This window comes from Vombatus ursinus, unplaced genomic scaffold (assembly GCF_900497805.2).
Source record: "Vombatus ursinus unplaced genomic scaffold, bare-nosed wombat genome assembly UNPS02015175.1, whole genome shotgun sequence".
NCBI lineage: Eukaryota > Metazoa > Chordata > Mammalia > Diprotodontia > Vombatidae > Vombatus > Vombatus ursinus.
The window spans coordinates 8956254-8979046 of NW_020954953.1; the positions used below are offsets into that span (position 1 = coordinate 8956254).

General features: G+C 35.4%; 1 protein-coding gene across 3 annotated transcripts in view; it reads left to right on the forward strand.

The window, feature by feature from the left end:
* LOC114031431 (solute carrier family 22 member 3-like) overlaps nt 1-22793 on the forward strand; it is a 192438-nt gene that overhangs the window by 45911 nt on the left and 123734 nt on the right. For all 3 annotated transcript variants that reach the window (XM_027846504.1, XM_027846502.1, XM_027846503.1), the window contains exons 2-3: nt 16517-16620; nt 20724-20878. In XM_027846504.1, the coding sequence (XP_027702305.1) occupies nt 16517-16620; nt 20724-20878 (259 nt within the window). The remainder of the gene's footprint in view (nt 1-16516; nt 16621-20723; nt 20879-22793) is intronic.

Here is a 22793-nt window from a genome sequence, read left to right on the forward strand (position 1 = left end):
TGAAGACTCTTGAGTAAAATAGTGATATAATCAGATTTTTGTTTTAAGAAGATTATTTTGGAATCTATGTAGAGGATAGGATTGGAAAGGAGGGAGACTGGAAGCTAGGATTCCAATTTGGAAGCTGTTGTAATAATCTAAATGAGAGGAGATAAAGGCCTGTGATAGGGGAGTGGCCAGGTCAGTGGACAGAAGGGGATGGTTCAAGAGATGTTTAAGAGGTAGTATCCACACATCTTAGCCATTGATGCTGTCTAGGAAGTATAGGAAAGGAAGAGTGAAGGATGATTATAAGGTTGTGAACCTAGGTCACTGTAAGGATGGTGATGTATTCAACAGAAATGGAGAAGTTTGGAAGTTGGGGTAGGTAGATAACAAGTTCCATTTTGGAGAGGCAACAAGGCATAATGAGTAGTCAGTCAACAAGCATTTGTGCAAAGCACTGGGAATATTATACGTACAAGCAAAAGGGAAGCTAGTCTTTGCCTTCAAGGAAATTACTTAATAATAATTCTTATTATTAATAATTATAATTTATATAGCACTTACTACATGCCAGGCACTGTGCTAAGTGCTTTCAGTTATTATCTCATTTGATTCTCAGAACTGTCCTGGGAGGTAGGTGCTATTATTATATTAATTTTGCAGATGAGGAAATTGAGGCAAATAGAGGAACTTGCCCAGGATTACATGAGAGTTGTTAAGTGTGTGAGGCTGGATTTGAATTCATGTCTTCCTAACTACAAACCCAGTGTTTTGTGCACTATGCTGCCAATTCTAGTACAGGAAGACAACATATTAAAAAGGAAGCTGAAGAGGGGGTGGGGGATGAAGGTACCTGGCAAGGTAATGACAGAGATGGTGCAGAGTACAGCCTGTAAAAGAATGAAACACAGCTTGCCTGAGTGCCCTCCTTAAATGGAAGTTCTGGGAAGAACCATCCAACCAAAGTGAGAGGCTTCTGGGGCAGAGGGTACTTGGAATGTGAAGTGAGTTTCCAAGATGGAGAGATTTCTGGGCCATAGTGGAGGAAGTCTGGAATGAAGCCTTGAGAAGAGAAATAGAAAGTTAGTCTGGAAGCAGGAAGGCGTGGGTTCAAGTCCCACTGTTTATACATGTTGGCTAAGTGACTGATCAAGCCTTTTAATCTCTCCGTGTTCTTGGCAACTTTTTAAGATTATAAATTGCAGAGCGTGTTCTGACCTGTGCTGGAAGAGGCAATTCCTTCAGTGGGAGTTCCATGTACCAGTGATATCACAGCTCTGATACCCATCCAACTCCCCACCACCACCTCTTTCAAAAACAACTGTATATATTTGTGTCTTGTCCCTCTATTGGACTGTGAGTTCCATGAGGGTTAAGACTCTGCTTTGTCTAAACATAGTTCCGTAAATTTAAATCCTTAGTTTAACACTTACTACTATGACCTTAAGTCACTGAATCTCTCTGGGTCTCTGTTTTCTCATCTATAAAATGAAGAGATTGAGCTAGATAACTTCTAAAATCTCTTTTAACTCTAAATCTATTACACTATAATTGAAGGTAGAAACTAGTCAGGAGCTTATTACTTAATTACTCTTTATTTCTCTGACTCATTCATCCATATCCCATCTCTTCCTCTTCTCTACCTGTTAGTATCCTTTCCCTTCAAGGCCAAGTTCAGTTACCACCACAACATTCACCATTCCTGATCATCCCATCCTGAAATAGTCCCTTGTTCTTTGAATCTTCCATTTTCTAGTTGCTTGTGAATATATCTCATTCAACAGGATTTATTAAGTGCTTCCTGTGTTCCAGGTACTCTATTAGGTGCTGAAGATATATATAGATCACAACAAAAATCTTGATACTTTTTTGGGGGGCTAGGCAATGGGGTTAAGTACCTTGCCCAGGGTCACAGAGCTAATAAATGTGAAGTGTCTGAGGCCAGATTTGAACTGAGGTCCTCCTGACTCCAGGGCCAGTGCTCTACCCACTGGGCCACCTTGCTGCCCTCAAAAATCTTGATACTTTAAAAGAGGTAATAGTCTCTTGGGGGGTTGGGTAAAATGACAGAAACACAGAAAATTAAATAAAAGACAGATACAAATTAATTTCCAGGTTAATTTCTTGCATCTAAACAGAATCAAATTAGGTTTCCTGTAGGAAGTGACATTTGAACTGAGCTTTGAAAGAACTTGGGGAGGCTTTGGGAGAGAAAGGAGGAGGAAGCATTAGGGATGGAGACAGGAGAGACATGGAGACAGGAGATGAAATATTATGTAAGGGGAACAGCAAGTATGCCAATTTGTCTCAAATATAGAGTTTATCTTATTATTATCTTACTTATTACTTATGCGGTGTGGCTTATCTCTCTACTAGACTGCAAGTTCCTTGAGAGCAGGGGATATCATTTTATTTATTCATTCGTTCATTCTTTTTTTGTTTGTTTGTTTATTGATATACCCAAGACCTAGCATAGTGCTTGCATGTGGTAGAACCTAAATATATTTTATTGGATTGATTTTCACTTGATCAGGAACACTCAGGAACAAAACAACTAACCTAATGAAAGGGGAAGAGTATACAGTCTGGTAAAGAAAAATAGTAACAGCTCATATTTCTGTAGCATTGTCAGTGTTACAAAGTACTTTCTTCACAAGTCCCATGTGAGGTACATGAGAAAATTAAGGCTCAGAGATTAAGGCTAAGTGCTTTTCCCATGGTTATGTAGCTAGTGTCAGAGCTGAAATTTTAGCCCAGGTTTTCTGACATTTCCATGAGAGCAATTACTTCCTCTCAACTCTGTCTTCTTCAGGATTATATCATCACTATCAGTTTCTTAAAAGTCCATAATTTCTGTGTGCATGTATGTGTGTTTTCTGTAGTGTGTCATTTGTAATGTATATAAAGCACTTTGCACCTTAATCCTATGAGTATTAATTATTATTGTCAAATCATAGAAGCTTCTGAACAAGGACTAAAAATAAAGCCAAGTAAAAAGTAAAGTGTTTCAGGCTGAAAGATTTTCCAAGCATATTGACATTATAGTCCACCACCCACTTGGAGACTCTAATTTAAATCATCAAGCATAATTGTATAAATCATATATCAAGAGATTTGTTTTTTAAAGTAATTAACAAATTCAACATATTAGTTTCAAAGCTGTCCTGATCACTTGAATATTCTTTCGTTCTCTTCTGTGGATTTTTAAATGTTTTATTAATACTCTTTTACTTTTCTTTTTTTCATCAATTACTCACCTCCTCTCCCTTTATAACATATTTATATATACCATACCTACTCCTCACTCCCACCCCAAAAAGTCTTTTCTTGTAACAAATAAGCATAGTCAGGCAAAATGAATCTGCATGTTAGTAGTGCCTGAAAAATGTTATGTCTCATTCTGCATATCACCTCTAATTTATCATTAGCCCTCTGGAATCATGTTTGGTTATTGCATTGATCACATCACTTAAACTTTTCAAAATTTTGTTTCTTTATGTTGTTTTAGTCATTGTTTGCTTCTACTAATTTCATTCTACTTTAACTGATAAGATTCTCTAGGTTTCTCTGAATCTATTCTTTCATCATTTTTATGATGCAATATAATATTCTATTATATTAATGTATTTTAATCTGTCCAGCCACTCCCCAGATGATGGACAATTCCTTAATTTTCAGTTCTTGGCAAAATCAAAAGAACTGCTATGGATATATTTTTACATGTGAGCATTTTTCCTTTTTCTTTGATCTCTTTGGGGCATGTGTCTAATAGTGGTATCCATGGGATTGACTTTTGGGGTATAGTTACAGGTTGCTTTCCACAATGAAAGCACCAATTCATAGCTTTATAAACAATACATTTATGTACCTGTTTCCCCCTCTTTCTCATCTTCCTCCTCCTCCTCCTTCTTCGCCAATGTTAAGGGTGTGAGATAGAACTTTATGGTTATTTTCATTTTTCTTCTTATAAGAAACTTTAAACATTTTTCATAGGGTTGTTAATAATTTGTATTTCTTCTTTTGAGAACCACCTGCTCATATCCTTTGACCTCTTATTAATTGGTGAATTTCTTATGTATTTTAATCAATTTCCTATATATCTTGGATGTCAGATCTTTCTCAGAGAAACTTGATCCAAAGAATTTTTTGTTCCATTTAACTCTTTCCTTTCTAATTCTACCTGAAAGACAGAGCAAAGATAATTTTACTTAAGATAAAGGTAACAATGAGGCAACATAAAAAATTGGGGAAATGCAGCTAAAGCAGTACTTACGGGAAAATTTATATCTATAAACACTTTCAGTAATAAAAGTAAGATAGAAAACATCAGTGACTTACACATGAAAATAATTAAAGAAAAAACCAAGAACTAGAAAACCCAAATAATTAAAAACCCTCAATTAAACACCAAAATAGATACACTGAAAATCAAAGGAAAGATTAAAAAAATTAAAGCAAAATTTAAAAATCTTATTGAAATAATAGATAAAACTAGGAGCTATTTTTTATAAAAAACAATAGATAAACTTTAACAGGATTTTAAAATCAGAATCAAAAATGAAAAAGATTAATTCATAACCAATGAAAATAAATAAAATAAATTATTAGTAAGTATTTCTCCTAATCCCATGCTAACAAAACTGACAATTGAAATGAAATGGATATTTATAAAACTATAAAATGACCATATTAACAGAACAAAAAATAGAAGACTTAAATAAGCCAATCTCAGAAAAAGAAATTGAACAAGCCATATGAACACAGGAACAGATCAATTTACATGTGAATTCTATCAAACTTTTAAAGGACAATTAATTTTAATATTATATAAACTACTTGAACAAAAATAAGAAAAGAAGGGGTCCTACCACATTCCTTATGTGATATAAATATCACAAATCAGGAAGACTCAAAACATAGAAAGAAAATGATAGACCAGTATCTATAATGAACATTGATACAAAAATGTTAAATAAAATATTAGCAAGGAGATTAAATACATATATAAAACCAAGAGCAAATATTACCTGTAATAGGGTAAACTATAGAAAGGCCTTTCCAGTAGGATAAGGGATGTCCTTTATCACTCTTTACTATTCAATATAGTGTCAGAAATGCTAGCTATAGCAATAAGACAAGAAAAAAATTGAGGAAATAAGCATAGATAAAGAGGAAATAAAATTACCACTTTTTGGTGGGTGATATACATGATGATTCACTTAGAGAATTCTGGAAAGTCAGTTGAAAAACTAATGGAAACAATGGACAACTTTAATAAAGTTGTACAATATAAAATAAACCCACATAAATCATACTACAAAGCTGTAATTATCAAAACAATTTGGTGCTGATTAAGTAATAGAGAGGTGGATCAGTAGCATAGATTAGGTATATAATAAACAAAAGCAAATAAGCCGGTAGCCTAGTATTTAATATATCCAAAGACTCCACAACCGGGGCAAGAACTCCGTCAACAAAATCCATTGGGAAAACTTGAAAACAGTTTTGCTAAAAATAGATATAGGCTAATATGTCACAATGTATATCAAGATAAATTTCAAATAGGTATAGGATTTAGATATAAAGGAGGATATCATAAATCAGAAGAGCAAGGAAAAAATTACCCATCAGACATATGGATAGGAGAAGAGTTCTTGATCAAACAAGAGATAGAGAAGATCACAGGAGGTAAAATGGACAATTTTGATTACAAAAAAAGTTAAGTTTTTACACAATCAAAATCAGTGTTGCTGAAATTAGAAGAGAAGCAGGTAAATGGTTAAAAAAAAATCCTTGCAGCAAGTTTCTCTGATAAAGGTCTCATTTCTAAGATATATAGGGAATTGATTCAAATTTAGAAAAATAAGAACCACTTTCCAATTGATAAGTGGTCAGGGAATATGAATAAACCATTTTCAAGAAAAGAAACCCAAGCCATATGAAAAAAAATGCATGAAATCACTAATAATTAAAAGAATGCAAATTTAAACAACTTTGAGGTTCCATCTCATACTCATCAGATTGACTAAGTTGACCCCCAAAAAAACCAAATTCTGGAAGGGCCATCGAGAAAAAGGTATACTAATGCATCGTTGGTAGAGCTGTGAATTGGTCTAGCCATCCTGGAAAGCAATTTGGGACAGTGTCCACAAGCAATAAAACTGTGCATACCTTTTGACCCAGTGATGTAACTGCTATGTTTATATCTAAAGAAGATCAATGAAAGAGGAAAAGGACCCATATATACAAAAATGTTTATAGGAGCTGTTTTGGCAGTGGCAAAGAATTTGAATTTAAGAGCAGTGCCCATCAATTAAGAAATGACTGAACATGTTATGGTATATGAATATGATGGAATTCTATTGTGCTATAAGAAATAATTAAGGAGGAGATGTTTTCCGAAAAGCCTGGTAAGAATTATATGAACTGATGCAAAGCGAAGTGAACAGAAGCAGGAAAACTATAAAATAACAACAAAATTGTCACAGCTAGCGACTTTGAAAGACTTAGGAGCACTAATTAATGCAGTAACCAGCCCCAATTCTAGAGGACTGATAATAAGACATGCTATTTACCTCCTTTTAGAAAGGTGATAGACTCAGGTTGAAGACTGAGAAAATTTTTTTGGACATCAATAAAGTGGGAGTTATTTTTTTTTTTAAATTATACACATTTGTAATGGGTTTTGTTTTTCTTGCTTTCTCAGTGGGGGAGGGATGAAAGAGAAGGTAGATTTTCATTTAAAAAATACATTTTAATTTAAAAAGTAATTTTAACTGTGTTAATTTTTTTTTCATGCAAAAAGTTTTTTATATAATTAATCTGTTTTATCTCTTGTGGTCTTTTCTATCCCTGCTGCTCTGATTTGCTTATATGACCCTTTATATTCATTCATGTATTCATTTGGAGCTCATTATGGTATGAATGTTGTTCTCAACCTAATTTCTGCCACATTAATAGCCAGTTTTCCCAGAAGATTTTGTTTAATAGTAAATCTTTATCTTAGACTACTAAGGGTTTTGGGGTTCATTAAACACTATGCTACTATGTTACTTCTGTATGTTGTATACCTAATCTGTTCTGCTGATCAACTTTTTTATTTTGAAACCAGCATTAAATAATTTTGATGGTTAATGCTTAGTACTATAGTCTGAGATCTAGTAATCCTAAACCTCCTCCTTTCCTACTTTAAAAAAAAATGTATTCCTTTAACTTTTGTTTCCTCATGTGAATTTTGTCATTTTTTTCTCATCTTTATAATATATATAATATATATATAATAAATGTAATTTGATGGGCATATTGTTGAATATGTAAATTAATTTAGGAAATATTATTTTATTATATTAGCACAGTCTGGAAATGAGCAGTTAATATCTCTCCAATTATTTAAGTTTGTTTTTATTTCTAGAAAGAATATTTTATAGCTGTATTCATAATTCTTATTTGTGTCATGGCAAGTAGACTCCCAAATATTTTTTTACAGAATTTTCTAATTATTTTGAATGAATTTTATTTTTCTAATTCTTCCTAAGGAGTTTTGCTGGTAATATACCTCAAAATATATGATTTTGCGGATTTGTTGTATACCCTTCAACTTTGCTGGAAATACAGTTTCAATTAAATTTAGTTGACTCTCCAGAATTCTCTAAGTCTATTGACTACAAATAGCAATGATTTTATTTCCTATCTGACCATAATTATGCCCTTCATCTCTTTTTCTGATCTTATTACTGTTGCTAGTTTTTCTATCACCAGTTTAGTGCTAGTGTAGTGCTAGATCAAATAATAGTGATAATAAAGGACACCCTTGCTTTACCCCTGATTTTCTTGAAAAGGCACGTAGTCATTTATGCATTTCAGGTAATACTAGCTCTTGGTTTTAGCTATGTCCTATTTAGCATATTAAGAGTCTGTCCATTCTTATGCTTTTTAACGTTATTAAAAAATGAGTCTTATATTTTGTCAAAGGTTTTTTCTGTGATTTTCATTTAAATTTTCTCATCTTTTTAATATTGTGTTATGTTCATATGTATGGAATAAATGTTGAATGCTTGGAATAAATCCATCTGGTTATAATCTTTTCATATGTTGCTATAGCCTCTTTGCTATTTTATTTAATTTTCTTGAATAGGTATTAATTAGGAATATTGCTTTCTAGTTTTCTTTATCTTCCTTATTTAGACAGTTATTTCTAAGAGCTCTAGTGGGCAGGGATTGAATGAGTTCATAAAAAGGCATAGGAGGATAACTGAACTCATTGATTATAATGACTTGAGATTATACTAGCTTGAGATTATGCCAAAATGGATGTTTTGATTTTGCTATGTATATTATTCTAAATTACTACTTACTTGCCCATAAGTGAAACTCAATACCATTTAATGGATTTTTTTAAAAGTTTAATTTTGTTTTTTTTCCTGTTTCCAAGCATTTATTTTCAAAGCTATTAATTACCATTCTTAATGGACAACTCAGAATAGTAAAGTGTATGCCTATACTTACCCATGCCTAGGGCCAGTCTTTTCCATGCTATTCACAGAGTCATAATTTATTTCCTTCTGAGGTGCTTTACTCTGCTTGGCCAGAAAAAAAAAGAAAAGGGAAGAGAAAAGAAAGGAAAAGAGACATTTGGAGTGCACAGCATATACCAGAAGCAAAGTTAGCATAAACCAGAAAGTTCTTGGTTTAAAAAACAATTTTCCAAAAGTCATCAAATGTGAATGTGACATGAGTATTCATCCAAGGGGTTTCAATTTTAAATATTTAGCAATATTGAAGCTGCAACTAATCATTTCACCCACTTTTTCTGATTGTGGGTAAAAAATCTAGACTCTCTTGGGGAGTAGATGCAGCCTTTCGGGGGAATTGCATTTTATATTTGTTGAGTTTGTACATAGAAACCTTTAATCCTTCACCTGCTTTAATCTGTTTTAAACCCATTTACAAAATGGGAAAAACAGTAACTACCTACTTTGGGAATATTAAATAATGTAATTAACTTAATTAAATCAGTATTGAACTTAAATGAGATCTTGCTGGAGAGATACAAGGGAAGATGAGTTAATGTTTTGGCAACCCTTTCTTGTAAATAGCAGTCTTTGATGACTTATTTAAATTAGTGGTTTTCCAAACTTTCTGAGCTTGTGAACACTTCATTGTTTTGGGGGCCTCCAAACTTGAATCCTTGATGTGGTTTCATTGCATGTTAAGTAGACCTGAATAGAACATGTCTTCTTTTTCAAAATGTCTCTAGAGAGAATTCATGGAACTGTCTATGAAAACAGTGTGAAAAACACTGATTTTAAAAGTGTGGTACTTCATTTACCCCCAGTGTTGCTTTGTTACTAAAGTACTCACAAGGATAAAGGGCTTGGGAACAAAAGTCTGTCTGTGCTCAGATATATGCTGAAAAGAATTGTTTGTTAATAAAACGATGACAGAGTAAAATCTATTTTATCTGTTCAATAAGATCATAATTTTGTCATCTCAATTTTTCTGTGGTGTTAGAAGTATCAAAGTTGCTGTCAACTTTGCTTTTTTGCTTTGGGGCATAATCTACAAATCTTACTGCTTGCTCATCTGCAATTTTTACAGAAATCCTTTCTCTTTAGCAGAAGACAGAGACGTATTTGTAGTTAGTGTAGTTCACAAGTAATCAGAAATAGGTAGTCAACTGCAACAACGTCTTTGTTCTGAGACAGTACTAAAGTTTAGGGGAGGTGGTGACAGGAAAGAAAGAAAGAAAATCTTGGTAGGTCCTGAATTCTTTAAACAAATCCTATTTCAACATCCCCTTGACCTACATAAGACAACTCAAGAAGCTGGCCAATCTAGTGGTGCTTACGAGGTGGATTAAATGTCTTCAATTGTCACAGCCAGAAGAAAGAGTGCCAAGAATCAATAAAATCACTCCTCTCTCCAAGCAAATATCTGAATTCTGTATTTCTATCATGCTTTTCCTAGGTTTATTTTTTATGTAACAAAATGAAATGATAGCATTTTACATAATGATAATATTACATGATTAAGCTCAGTGGTAGTCTCTGTCTTTCCTATACATTGCAAGATCATTTTACACACTGCCTCATTATATCATGTACCATCTTCCTTAAATTAGGTCCTTGTGCTGACAACAGCTCTTTCCCTAATCTGAATGATGTTAATGCTGTGTATGGGTTAGATCTTCATTACTGAGTAGCTTGTCTCTTTTCTGTGATCCCGCAGCCTGGATGTTGGCAGGTGCCATTTTTAATGTCATATTTGAATCCCCATATCTCTAGAGACTATCACAGTCTCTGCAGATAATGGGCATTAATAAATATTTGTTGAACCCAATCAATCAAAAAGTTCTTACTAAGAACCTATTTAGTGCTAGGAATTGTGCTAGGCAGTGAAGATACAAAGATAAAAGATAAAAATGAAATAGTGCTTGTATTCATTCTAGAGGGTGAGAAAATGTATACCTACATGTATGTAGATAGATGTATAGATATACATATAGAGAAAAATACAAATAAAATACTTGGTCATCTTAGAGGAAATGTACTAACGGCTAGATCAGGAAAGATATCATGTAAGAGCTTGCACTTGAGCTGAGTTTTAAAGGAATGTAGGGATTCTAAAAGACAAGTCAAGACAGAGCAGGGAGGAAGTACATGCCAGGAATTAAAGATCGCCAACATAAGACCATGCAGACAAGAAATAGAGTGTCTATGTGGGGAACAGCAAGATCCCTTGTGTGGGTGGACCACAGAAAGAGGAAATAACATATAATAAGGGTGAAAGAAGTAGTTTGAAGCTAGTTTGTGAAAGGATTTAAATGCCAAACAGAGGAGTTTGTATTCAGTCTTGAAGGTAATATGGAACCACTATTATTTATTGAGCACTTGAGTGATATGGTCAAACCTGGTATTTAGGGATTGCATTTAGTAAATTGAATTGATAGTTTCCTGGGAATGTGAGTCCTTAAAGGGGTCTAGAGACCTGTACATGTCTATAGCATTCCAGGGGCATTTTTCTAAATGTTTTTATATTCTCAATTGATGAAATTAGAGCTCTTTATAGGGACATAATTGCAGATTTTTATTTCTAGGACTTAAGGTGAAATCCACAGACTGACCTCACTAGTGTAGAAAGTACATCTTCCCTAAAGTTTTACTCATTATGAATGTTTAATAAGTGACAAGGAATAAGTGAAATGCTTAAATTAATTGTTGCTGTTGTTGATTTTTTTTTTTTGCTATTCTTGCATACATTCAGATGAAGTATGAAGCATTACATCCACCAGCTTTCTAAGTTTGTACTGTTGACCTTATATCTAAAACATGCAGTTCTTGGAAGCTATCCTAAGTCATGAGGTCAAATATTGTCAAAATGAGAATCAGTCACCTAATTTTTGCTAAATTGTGTTTCATTTTAAAATATGAGGTCTCCCCCAACTCCAGATGTTTCTAAAGGAAGTGCTCCTAAATATAAATATGTTACATTTCTATCTCCCTGCTTTATTCCTGTCATATTTTCACCTTTAATGTCCCTTTTTCCTGCTTCCCTAAATCTTACATATATGTTAAGACCCAGCTTAAGTTTTACCAGCTGATACAGTGAATGATTTCTTTGATTCTTCCAGGCCACATTAATTTCTTCTCTAAACTCCTAGGGTAGTTAAAATTAACATTTGACAATAACTCTGCTTAATTAAGGGGGGATCAGACCTTTGATTTCACTGGCACAGAGAGGAAATTCTCTTTACTAGTGTAGATTGACCACCTACTTTGCAACATATTAGTTACCTGAGGCTCTGAGGATTGAGTGACTTGCCCAGCTCACTCTGCCGGGACTGGTCAGAGGCAGGACTCTCAACTCACAGCTTCCAGACTCCAAGGGCACCTCTCTATACCCTATGCCAGTTATAATTAGAGTATATAAATGGGGTGTGTGAAGTGATCATTGAGGACTAGCACCCCTGGTGTGAGGGCTTGTTGAGCCCTTTTCAGGGCTACTCTGCTCTCTACTTGTCATTCCATTCTCACCTGTGGCTCCAAAAAGCTGTAGCATGTGCAGTGGCCACACCCTGGTAAACCTTCTTGGCAGACAGGCTAAGCCAGGTTGAGGGTAACTGATGGGCCTTAAACCTGTCACTGAGTTAGGGGGATGTCTACTCCAAGCATGTGAAGGCTTCCCCTGCACAATGTGGATGAGAATAATTTGTTCCAATGGCCATGAAGGCAGCTGAAGCAGGTGCTGTGGAGTGCTTACAACTTGGTCAGACATCAGAGGTGCAAAGGTCATCCACTGCATCATGAGCCATCACCAGCTGCCCTGACTTCTGTCTTGCCACTGTACTTCAGTGACTCTGGAAGAGAGAGTGAGGCTGATAACTGTACAACTCTGCCTCACTTAAATCCAATTCACCCTCCAGTCAAGACATTGCCTGTGATGTCATTGGGCCTCTTTGAAAATGAAGGACAAACAACATGTAATTAGTAGTTAATCAAATATTTAAATATAGTTTAAACTACAATAACTCAGTACTTAAATTTTTTTTGTTAGTTTTCTGTCCTGAGCTAAACCAAAAGGAAAGCTCCTGTCTTTCCTTTGATTCCCCATATACCTGGCACAGAGCTGGACCCACACTAGCTTCTTAAAATTAACTAGTTGATTAAACTTTAATTTAGTATCTCTGTGTGGTAATACATATATAGCTTAGAGGTGATCTGTTTTGAGAACAGACTTGTGATTTCATTGTTGTAGGGAAACTCTCAGTGTGGAACCTTCACTAAAGAGAATCAGCAGCAATTGTATAACATAAAGTTTTAGACTGTTGATTGTATTGAAGCTGGAGTGACTCACCCCTGCTCACATAACTAGGATGTGTCTAGATTTGAACTGAGGCAGACTCATCCAGGAAACCAAGAGGGGACCTCTCTTCACTATGCTGCTTCTCATATGTAAATGTAGGTTTGCACATATAATAATGTAATGTAATAATAATGTAATAATGTAAATAATGCACATGTAATATAGCTATATCACATATATATACATATACATGTATGATATTTTATATAGTTACAACAGATATAAAATGTAACATAGGCTATATTTATATTATACATATATTATACATATATATTATATAGTAGTATTATGTTATATATTTGTATATTACATGTGTATATATTACATATATAGTATGTGTGTATATCTATATATACATATATATGAAAGAAGCACCATGGCAAAGTAAAGAGAAAGCTTATATATTATATATACTAGCAACATATACATTTTTCAGTACTAAAAACCTAGCCAAGAAGATTCTGTTTGTTCATTGTGTAGTTTTTAGTTGCAAAGCTTTTTGTCATATCTTACAAATCCTGATGTAGTTTCTTATTGCTACCAAACCAGCAGAATCCCTACGTTAAAAAAGCATGGAACTTGTTTTGGCTGCTTTGAGAAGTTCTAATTGGCCTTCTAAAGCCTTTCCATAGTTTCCAAAATACTAATATCTTGCTGTGAAACTAACCATTTGAAAATGGTTCAATTTTAAAGTCATTCTTAGAAAATGAATACAGGGGCAATAGGAATAGAAATTCTCTGTTTTTATGTCAGAATGTTCCTTGACTCCTAAAGTAACTTAAATATACTAGAATATAGAACTAGTATACTAGATATAGATATAGATATAGATATATATATATAAGAATATATATGGTATGCTAGAACTATAGCTCATAGACAGTGATTGAGAATTCAGTCATTGCCCCTTCCCTCAAACCCAAAATAACCAACCAGTCTCTTCAGAAGTTTGTTTAATATGGCTAAAGCAGAGTTCTGTGGAAGTCTTTGCTCTAGTGGTCATACTGGGTTCATTGCTTGACAATTGAGGGACAGTTGTTCAAGAAATTATTTCTAGGATCAGAGCCACGGCTCTGGTAGAGTAATTAGGTATTTGTCTGAAAGCCTCAAATCTAGAGGGCTGACAGCTCTTGCAGTCCTTTAGCAACAGTACAAACAACCAAGCTTATCACCGAGTTAGTAAGAGCCATTAGTTAAAATAAGATATTCTTGGTTCTCTTCTCCCCACCCTACCTCTGGCATACACAGGGTAGCCTCCCTAGAATTGACCTTGCGCCTGGGTGTTCCAGGATCTCTTCTCAGCTTCCCACCCTGTTCCCTAGTCAGCTGAGGAAGTGCTTCATGCTGCTTGCCTTGGGCAAAAATTCCTGGTTATAGCTCTGCCTATGTTTCTGATATATTGTATTTTCTTATTTAAATTCATCTAGGAAAGGGAGTGAGTAAGGAAATAAACTAATGCCTCCATCTTCTTTTAATGATTGTGTAGATATCCTCAGCCTTGAAATGCGTAAAAGAATTTGCCTTCTGTTTTTACAATCAAGATCATAAAGTTTATAGTAATCTTTGTTTTATTGAAAATTCCTCAAGAGGCCACATGCTGTAATAGATAGAGTGCTGGCAGGAATATCTGGGTTCAAGTCAGCTTCTGACAGATGATTTATATGACATTACAAGCAAGCAGCTTAAGCTTTCAGGCCCCAGGAACCTCTCAGACTAGTACCTCCAGAGAAGCCAGTATTCAGAGCTAAGACCTTTGATTCTAAAGCCAGAACTTTTTCCACTTCCACACCTCATTTTTTAATGAATTGAGGAAAAAGGTTGGTAATACAAGATAAGTCTTTAAGAAATATTTTTATTGATATTTTTTAAAAAGTCAGCTTTAACAATATATCCCTTCCTTCTCTTCAATTTTTGTAATGAAGAATAAAAAAAAGTAAAAAAAAAAAACAGTTCAGCAAAACTAACCACTGAGCAGTGGTGCCCATTATGCGCAGCAGTATACACAACATTTCATAGCCATAGTCCCCTATCTCTACAAAAAAGGTAGGGAAATGCATTCTCATATAAGTTCTTCAGTTCCAAGGTTGGTCATTGTTATTAAATATAGTTCATTTTCATTTTTGGTTTTGGTTTTGCCATTTAAATTGTTAGAGTCTTTGTATCTATTGTTTTCTTGGTCCTACTTATACTTACTTCATACTGCCTCAGTTCATATTGTCTTCCTATGCCTTACTGTATTCTTCATAATCACTTTTCTTATTGGGCAACAGTATTCCACCACATTCATAAACAACAGTGTAATTCCTATTGTGATTCATGAGTAGTTCCCATTGACCATTCCCATTGAGAATGAGATATTCCCAAGTGATTGTCAGCTACTTTGTTTCCAGTTCTTTGCTGCTATTAATGTTTTGGTGTGTACTGTATCCTTCTTATAGGTAGAGTCAGGAAGACCAGAGTTCAAATCCAACCTCAGATACTTACTAGCTGTATAACCCTGGGCAAGTCACTTAACCTCTGACTGCCTCAGTTTTCCTCAGCTATAAAATAGCACCTACCTCCCAGGGTTATTTTGAAAATCAAATGAGATAATATTTGTAAAATGCTTAGCACAGTACTTAGCACATTGTTTCCTTCCCTTCTTTCTTTCCATCTTTGGCACCCCTTGGATATATACCTAACAGTGAGGTCTTTGGGGAAAATGGTTTAATTTTTCCTTAGTATAATTCCAAATTTCTTTCAAGGATGTGTAGAACAATTCACATCTCCAAAAATTCATTAGTGAGCCCATCCTTCTATAAGCATCAATTATTCCCGTATTTTGTTATCTTCACCAATTTGTTTGATATGAGGTGAAATGTCAAGATAATTTTGATTTGCATTTTTCTTAGTGATTTGCAGCAATCATTCAAATGGTTGTTAACAACTGCAATTCTTTCAAAAACTAATTGTTCATATCTGTTGACCATTTACCCATTGGAAAATGACTTTTAGTGTTATACATTGTATTAATTGCCAATATATCTTAGATATCAGATCCTTATGAGGGATGTTTGATATAAAGATTTCTTCCCAATTGACCATTTCCCTTCTTATCCTACTTGCATTGCTTATGTTGTTACAAAAGCTTCTTAATTTCATGTAATTGAAATGATCTGCTTTGTTTTCTGTAATTACCTTCACCTGTTTTTTGGTTAAGCATTCTTCCTTTACCCAGAGCTGTGGAAGGCACTTCATCTGATTGTTTTACCATGTAGTGATGTGGTTGCCATTCCAGGATGTCATCTCTTAGGCTAAATTGGGGGATGATTATTCAGTTCTCCCAGGTCTCTAGTCTCTGATCTGTACTCAGTTCTCTCTCTTTCCCTCTCCTTTCTCCCTACCCCATCATAGTATCCAGTTTTATGATAAAACACTTTAAAATGATTAACGTTATTACTACTGTACATTTATTTTTGTAGGGCTTTTACCCATTCAGAGTGCTTTCTTTTCTCTTGTTTTACCTGATACACTCAGAATAACCCTTTAAGTTAGGTAAGGTAGGTATTAGTCTCACTTTACAGATGAGGAAACTGAGCCACAGAGTGATTTAACAACCTGCTTATAATCAGCTTTTTGAGGGCTAACTACTTCATCATGTCTCATTTTGATTTTTGGTTTTTTTTATCAGTTTAACCTGGTGTGTTTAAATTCTTGGATGCTGGACTTTACCCAGGCTGTTCTGAATCTGGGGTTTCTGGCTGGGGCTTTTACTCTGTGCTATGCAGCAGACAGGTAAGTATGAAGGTGAGAGTCTATTTTAAGTTAATACATGTAACTACAAAGATAAACCTGTTAAGAGTTTAAAAGAAAAAATGATTTTCCAAATTTAGAATTCCCCCAAATTCTAAAGTTCTAAGCTTGTGATTAATTCGCACTTTTTGTTTATTTAATAGGATTTCATCTTTTCAAATTGTGACTTCCATTTCCTGATGGAAAACTTGTGGCCACTGTGTCTTTACTGTTTTTCATTAGTAAATCTGAATAAAGGTGCTTTCATCTCAGCCAAAGAGCCAAGCAGTGTGGCACATTAAACCATTCTTGTCTGCTTGGTGGCTGATCCATAGGAACTGATTTCATTCTATCTGAATCACTGTGAAATCCTAATCTAAATTGATTGAATGGTCAGGGCAGGGTAAATTACAGGCTGTGGTTTGATTAGTTCAATCATATGGACCTAGCCTTAGTTTTTACTGGGTTCTTGGTTTCTTACTAAACAATCCATATGTTTCAATTCTACAGATTTAGATTGCATTTCTCAGCATAAGATAAGAGTGTGCTTTCTCCCAAGGATTTGCAAGCAGTTAATCCACAAATAACATGAAAATAGTATATGTAACAAATGAATTGGTTATGTTTTGATAATCATAGTTATATTTGGAAAAAAATAGTGAGAATCCAAGACAGTTCTGAAGGACTTATAATGAAAAATGCTACCCCCTTCCAGTGAAAGACCTGATGGAGTCTGAATGCAGATTAAAGTTTACTTTTTTATTTTATTTTTCTTGTTTTTTTTGTCTGTGTTTTCTTTTACAACATGGCTAATATGGAAATGTTTTGCATGAGTGCACATATATACTCTATATCAAATTGCTTGCCTTCTCAAGAAGTGGGGAGAGGAGGGAGAGAGGGAAAGGACTCAAATTAAAATTTTTTTTAAATTACATGTAACTGGGAAAAATAAAATAAAAAATAGTGAGTGTCTCTTTTTTAAATACAGGCATTTTAGATACTTGGCAGAGTTATCAGAATTTATATGTCTCAAATTAAAATTTGGAATATCCAAAATGAAATGACTCCATAAAACATATCATTTATAGTAGCAAATCATGAAATATTGTGAAACAGTGACTTTATGGTCAACAAGACCATATCTCTGTAACATCAGTTATTATGAAAAGTATGGATTTTGTGAAGCATGCTCATGAAACTGCCCCTCTCAACCCCAGGATCAGGTGGGTTTTTACCAAAAATTCAAAGAACAATTAATTCCAATGCCACATAAACTATTTGAAGGGTGTCTTAGCAAATTTCTTCTATGAAATAAATATGGTCTTGATACCTAAACCAAGGAGAATCAAATGAGATAAAGAAATCTGTCCACCAGTTTCCTAAATGAATATTGATGCAAAAATTATAAATAAAATATTGGCAAGCAGACTACAGCAATTTTATCACAGACATCATACACTAGGATGAGGCTGGGCTTATACCAGGCTGGTTCAGTACTAGGAAATATTGAGGCTGGTTCAATATTAGGAAAACGATAAGCATAATTGACTGTGTTAATAACAAAAATCATATGATGATTTCAATAGATGCAGAAAAAGTTACCAGGGCAAGAATTCACTATTTGACAAAAATTGTTGCGGAAACTGGAAAGTAGTTTGGTAAAAACTAGACATATTTCACTTTCATCATTTCATTCAACTCTTTCCATGTTTTTCTAAAATCATCCAGCTCATTGTTTCTTACAGCACAGTAGTCTTCCATCACAATAATATACCATAACTTATCAGCCATTCCCCAGTTGATGGACATCCCTTCAATTTGCCACCACAAAGAGAGCTGCTATAAATGTTTTAGAAAAAATACATTCTTTTCCTTTTTCTCCGATCACCTTGGGAAACAGACATAATAGTGGTATTTCTGGGTCACAGAGTATACACAGTTTTATAACTCTTTGGGCACAATTCCAGATTGCTCTCCAGAAATGGTTGGATCAGTTCACAGTTCCACCAACAATGTATCAGTGTCCCAATTTTTCCACATCCCCTCCAATGTTTGTCATTTTCCCCTTCTATCAGCCAGTCTGATAGGTGTGAGATTGTATCTCAAAGTTATTTTAATTTGCATTTCTCTAATCAACAATGATTTAGAACAATTTTATATGCCTATGTATTATATGTATAATATGTGTGTATGTGTGAAGGCTTGCTTGAAATATTGAAAAATGAAATGAGCAGAACCCAGCAAACATTGTATGCCATGACAGCAATATAGTTCAAAGAACAATTGTGAACAATCAAGTTATTCTGAGTATTATAAATACTCAAATCAACTACAAAGGACCTTGTCCCTTTTCTCTTCTTTCCCTTCACTTTTCCCGACCTCTTTCCTTCAAGCTGGGCAGCTAGGCAGTGCTGTGGATAAAGCACCAGGCCCGAAGTCAGGAAGACTCATCTTCATGAGCTCAAATCCAGCCTTAGCCACTTACTAGCTGTGTAACCCTGGGCAAGTCACTTAACCTTGTTTGCCTCTGTTCCTCATCTGTCAAATGAGTTGGAGAAGGAAATGACAAATCACTCCGATATCTCTGCCAAGAAAACCCCAGATGGTGTCATGAAGAGTCAGACGTGACTGAACAATGAGAAAATTCCTCTGCTCTACTTTCTCTTCTCCTCCTCTTCTCTACTTCAGCAACTTAGCATTAATGTGTGGAAGTTTATAAGGATTACTCTGATGAAAGGTGGCCCTTCTTGCCAAAACTAACCCCCAGCATGCACAAGTGATTCCTTTCCAGCCCATCTCTCTCCCTGTTAACTGGTTGCTTCCCTACTGCCAACAAATATGCCCATGTCTTTCCCATCCTCAAAAACATTCTCATCCCCAATAGCCATCATCCCATATCTCTTTTCCCCTTTGTGGCTAAATTCCTCGAGAAGACCATCTATAATAAGTGCCTCTACTTCCTTTCCTCCTGTCTTCTTAACTCCACATGTCTGACTTGTGATCTCATTATGCTCTCTCCAAAGTTACCGGTGATCTCTTAATTGACAAACCTTTTCTCAATCCTCATTGCTGTTGACCCCCTCTTCTCCTTGATAACTCTCTTTTTTTCTAGATTTCTGTTGTATTGCTCTCTCCTGGTTCTTCTGCTACCTCTCTGATCACCTCAGCCTCCTTTGCTAGATTCTCATCCAGGTCATGCCCACTAACAGTAGATATCCCCCAGGGCTCTGTCCTGTGCCTTCTTCTCTTCCTCTGATATACTTGATGATCTCATCAGCTGTCATAGCTTGTTATCATCTCTGTTCAGATGACTCAGCTAAGTTTTTCCACTTGATGATCTCATCAGCTGTCATAGCTTATCATCTCTGTTCAGATGACTCAGATAAGTTTTTCCAGCTCCTCTTGATCTCATCTTGCATCTCTAATGGTCTATCGGACATTTCAAATTGGATGTCCCATAGAAATCTTAAACTCAGCATGTCCAAAAGCCTGCATGTTTTTCAATGCTATTTTTATGAATTGCATTAGTGAATTATTTTATTACTTTTGGGGAAAGATCCATGATTTTGTTGGTATGGGCACTTCTTCAGACAATCATCATAGTCCCTTGAAGTTGTATTAATTTATTATTGGAAAAAATCATTGCTTAGTAGTCCACCTTTCTAATGATGAACCTCTTCACATACAATTAGATGGTTCTTCTGACAATATTTACAGTGTGATAAGAGCTATCAAAGCATGTAATCTGGTAGTATGACCTTTGTGATCCAAGGGCTGCCTTGGGACCACTGTCAGCCTTTAGAAGAGGACTTTATTGTAGAATCTAAATGATTTTATAGGAAAATTATGAAAAACTGTAATAGAAAAGACCTCATTTGATTTTTTTTAATGTTAAGATTACTTCTGCTTAGGCAAATGTTTCCCCCCAGTTTGCCCTTAAATCATAGCTAGAGTACATTATAGTCATTTAACATCATAATTAATTTTGAAAATATAAAGGATACTGGTTCTGCAAATGACATCATTTTAGTATATGTTTATGGTATTTGTTATTTGTATTGTGTTGAAGAATGATTTGAAGTGATTTTTCTCTCTTTCTCAAAAAGGTATGGAAGAATAATTATATATTTAATCTCCTGCTTTGGTGTGGGAATAAGTGGAATCATTGTGGCATTTGCTCCAAACTTTACTGTGTTTGTGATCTTTCGCTTCCTGCAAGGTGTTTTTGGAAAGGGAACATGGATGACATCTTATGTTATTGGTAAGTTCAATTTAGCTCAATAAACATTAATTGAGCATCTGCAATGGGAAGGCACTGGAGATACAGAAATAAAAGTGAAATAGTCTATCCTCAGTGAGCTTACATTCTACTGTAATTCTAACTCATTTCAGTTCACTTATCCTCTGTTTCCAGTTTAAATGGTGGATTCTAAGTGAATGTTAGATATGTTCTTAACATCAATCTCAGAATCTTTAACAATAAATCTGAGAAATTTCATCTTGATTTATTTCTGCAACAAAGAATTCTATAAAAGCTGTCATCTCATACAACGGGGCCAAAATGTCCCTTTTCCTTGAAAACCAAAGAATATAATAAGACAAGTAATTCAGACTCACAGAATTTGATAGTTGAAAGGGATCTCAGTGACCAGTCATTCCAATTCATACACAAAAGTAAAAAAGATATACCTTATTCAAAAGAAATAGTATAGGTAAAAATTGGTAGTGGCGAAGAGTGATAATTGCATTGTATATTTAAAAAATAAACTTACATGAATATAATAAGGATATAAGCTCTGAGGTTTCCATTGGCAGGTAGGAGCTCTGTAACAAGGCTAAATTTCTCCCTCAGAGTTCCACTCACACCTCTGAGGATTAGGGAGTCATTCTAATGCTGTTAACTTGAAATCCCATTCTGATGTGTTCCCTCTAATATCAGTTTACAGTGATTACTGCTCCAATAATATTTGTAGTGCCAGTTATTGTCTCCCTAATATCAGTTTGACCATCAGTTTTCTCCTTAATATCAATTAACTTGTATACAGGGATATTTATTGATAAGATATAGCAAGAACAAAAGTATGGAAACATTTCCAAACCAGAGTATACTCTTCTCTTTATATTCCAGTCACTGGGGAGAGTGGGCTCAAACTTACAGTGAAAAAAAAAACATTCTTCCCACCACTGAGTTCATTTCTGGGTGTAGCATTGCCAATAGTAGAGTAGCAAACTTGCTTTAAGGACTGGAGTTTCCCCAATGCTAGGCAATCTACTACTGGGCCAGGTTAAGCAAGTTGCATCTCAGGGCTGTGGTGCCATCTGCTGACTGGCAAACTGCTAGCTCTTCCAAACTTCTGAAGCTTACAAGGTCATTTTGCTTTCAATCTTCCTTTGCTGAATAACAAGAAAGAATAGATAAAACAAGACTTCCAGGAGCCGAGATGGCAGAGTAAGCAGGAAATCACTATAATGCTCCCATATTCACCTCCAGACAACCATAAAGTAGCTGCCCTAAACAAATACTAGAACAGGAGAACCAGCAAAAAGATGAGGTGAAACAATCTTTTAGCCCCAGATTTTGGAACATCAGCAGGAAAGGTCTGTCTTACTTAGGTAAAGGTGGAATACAGTCCAAGACAGGAAGTATCCTAGCAAGTCCCTGTGGGAGATCCCGTGTGGTTGAGCCCCAGTGTGGTTGAGCGGGCAAACACCAATACCAGCACCCCCTCATGTGCCTCAGCATAACCAGGGGAATAGGCAGGTGCCAGCTCTGAGAACCTCCATGTGCTTCAGCATAGCTCTGGGCAAGCAAGTAGAATCAACCCTACAAGTGCCTAAGCAAATGGGCAACCACCAGTGCCAGGCCCCACTGCTTGCTTCAGCGTAGCCCCAAGCAAACAGGGACCACCACATTCTTCAGTGTAGCTTGGGTAAACAGGCAGAAGCCAAAACAGGAACACCCCACCGGCCTCAACACATGCCAGACACCAGCACTGAGACCCCAGCTCAGCACCACATAAGCTGCCAGACCCCTCCAGCCTGCAGAAGCACTACCACGTCCCATTCCACCATCTCAGCCCAGCACCAGACACTAGGGTCCCCATGGGCCTCAGGGCAATATCAGCACAGCACCAGGTAAACAGCCAGGGCCTGAAGCCCTGAGCACAAGAAACCTG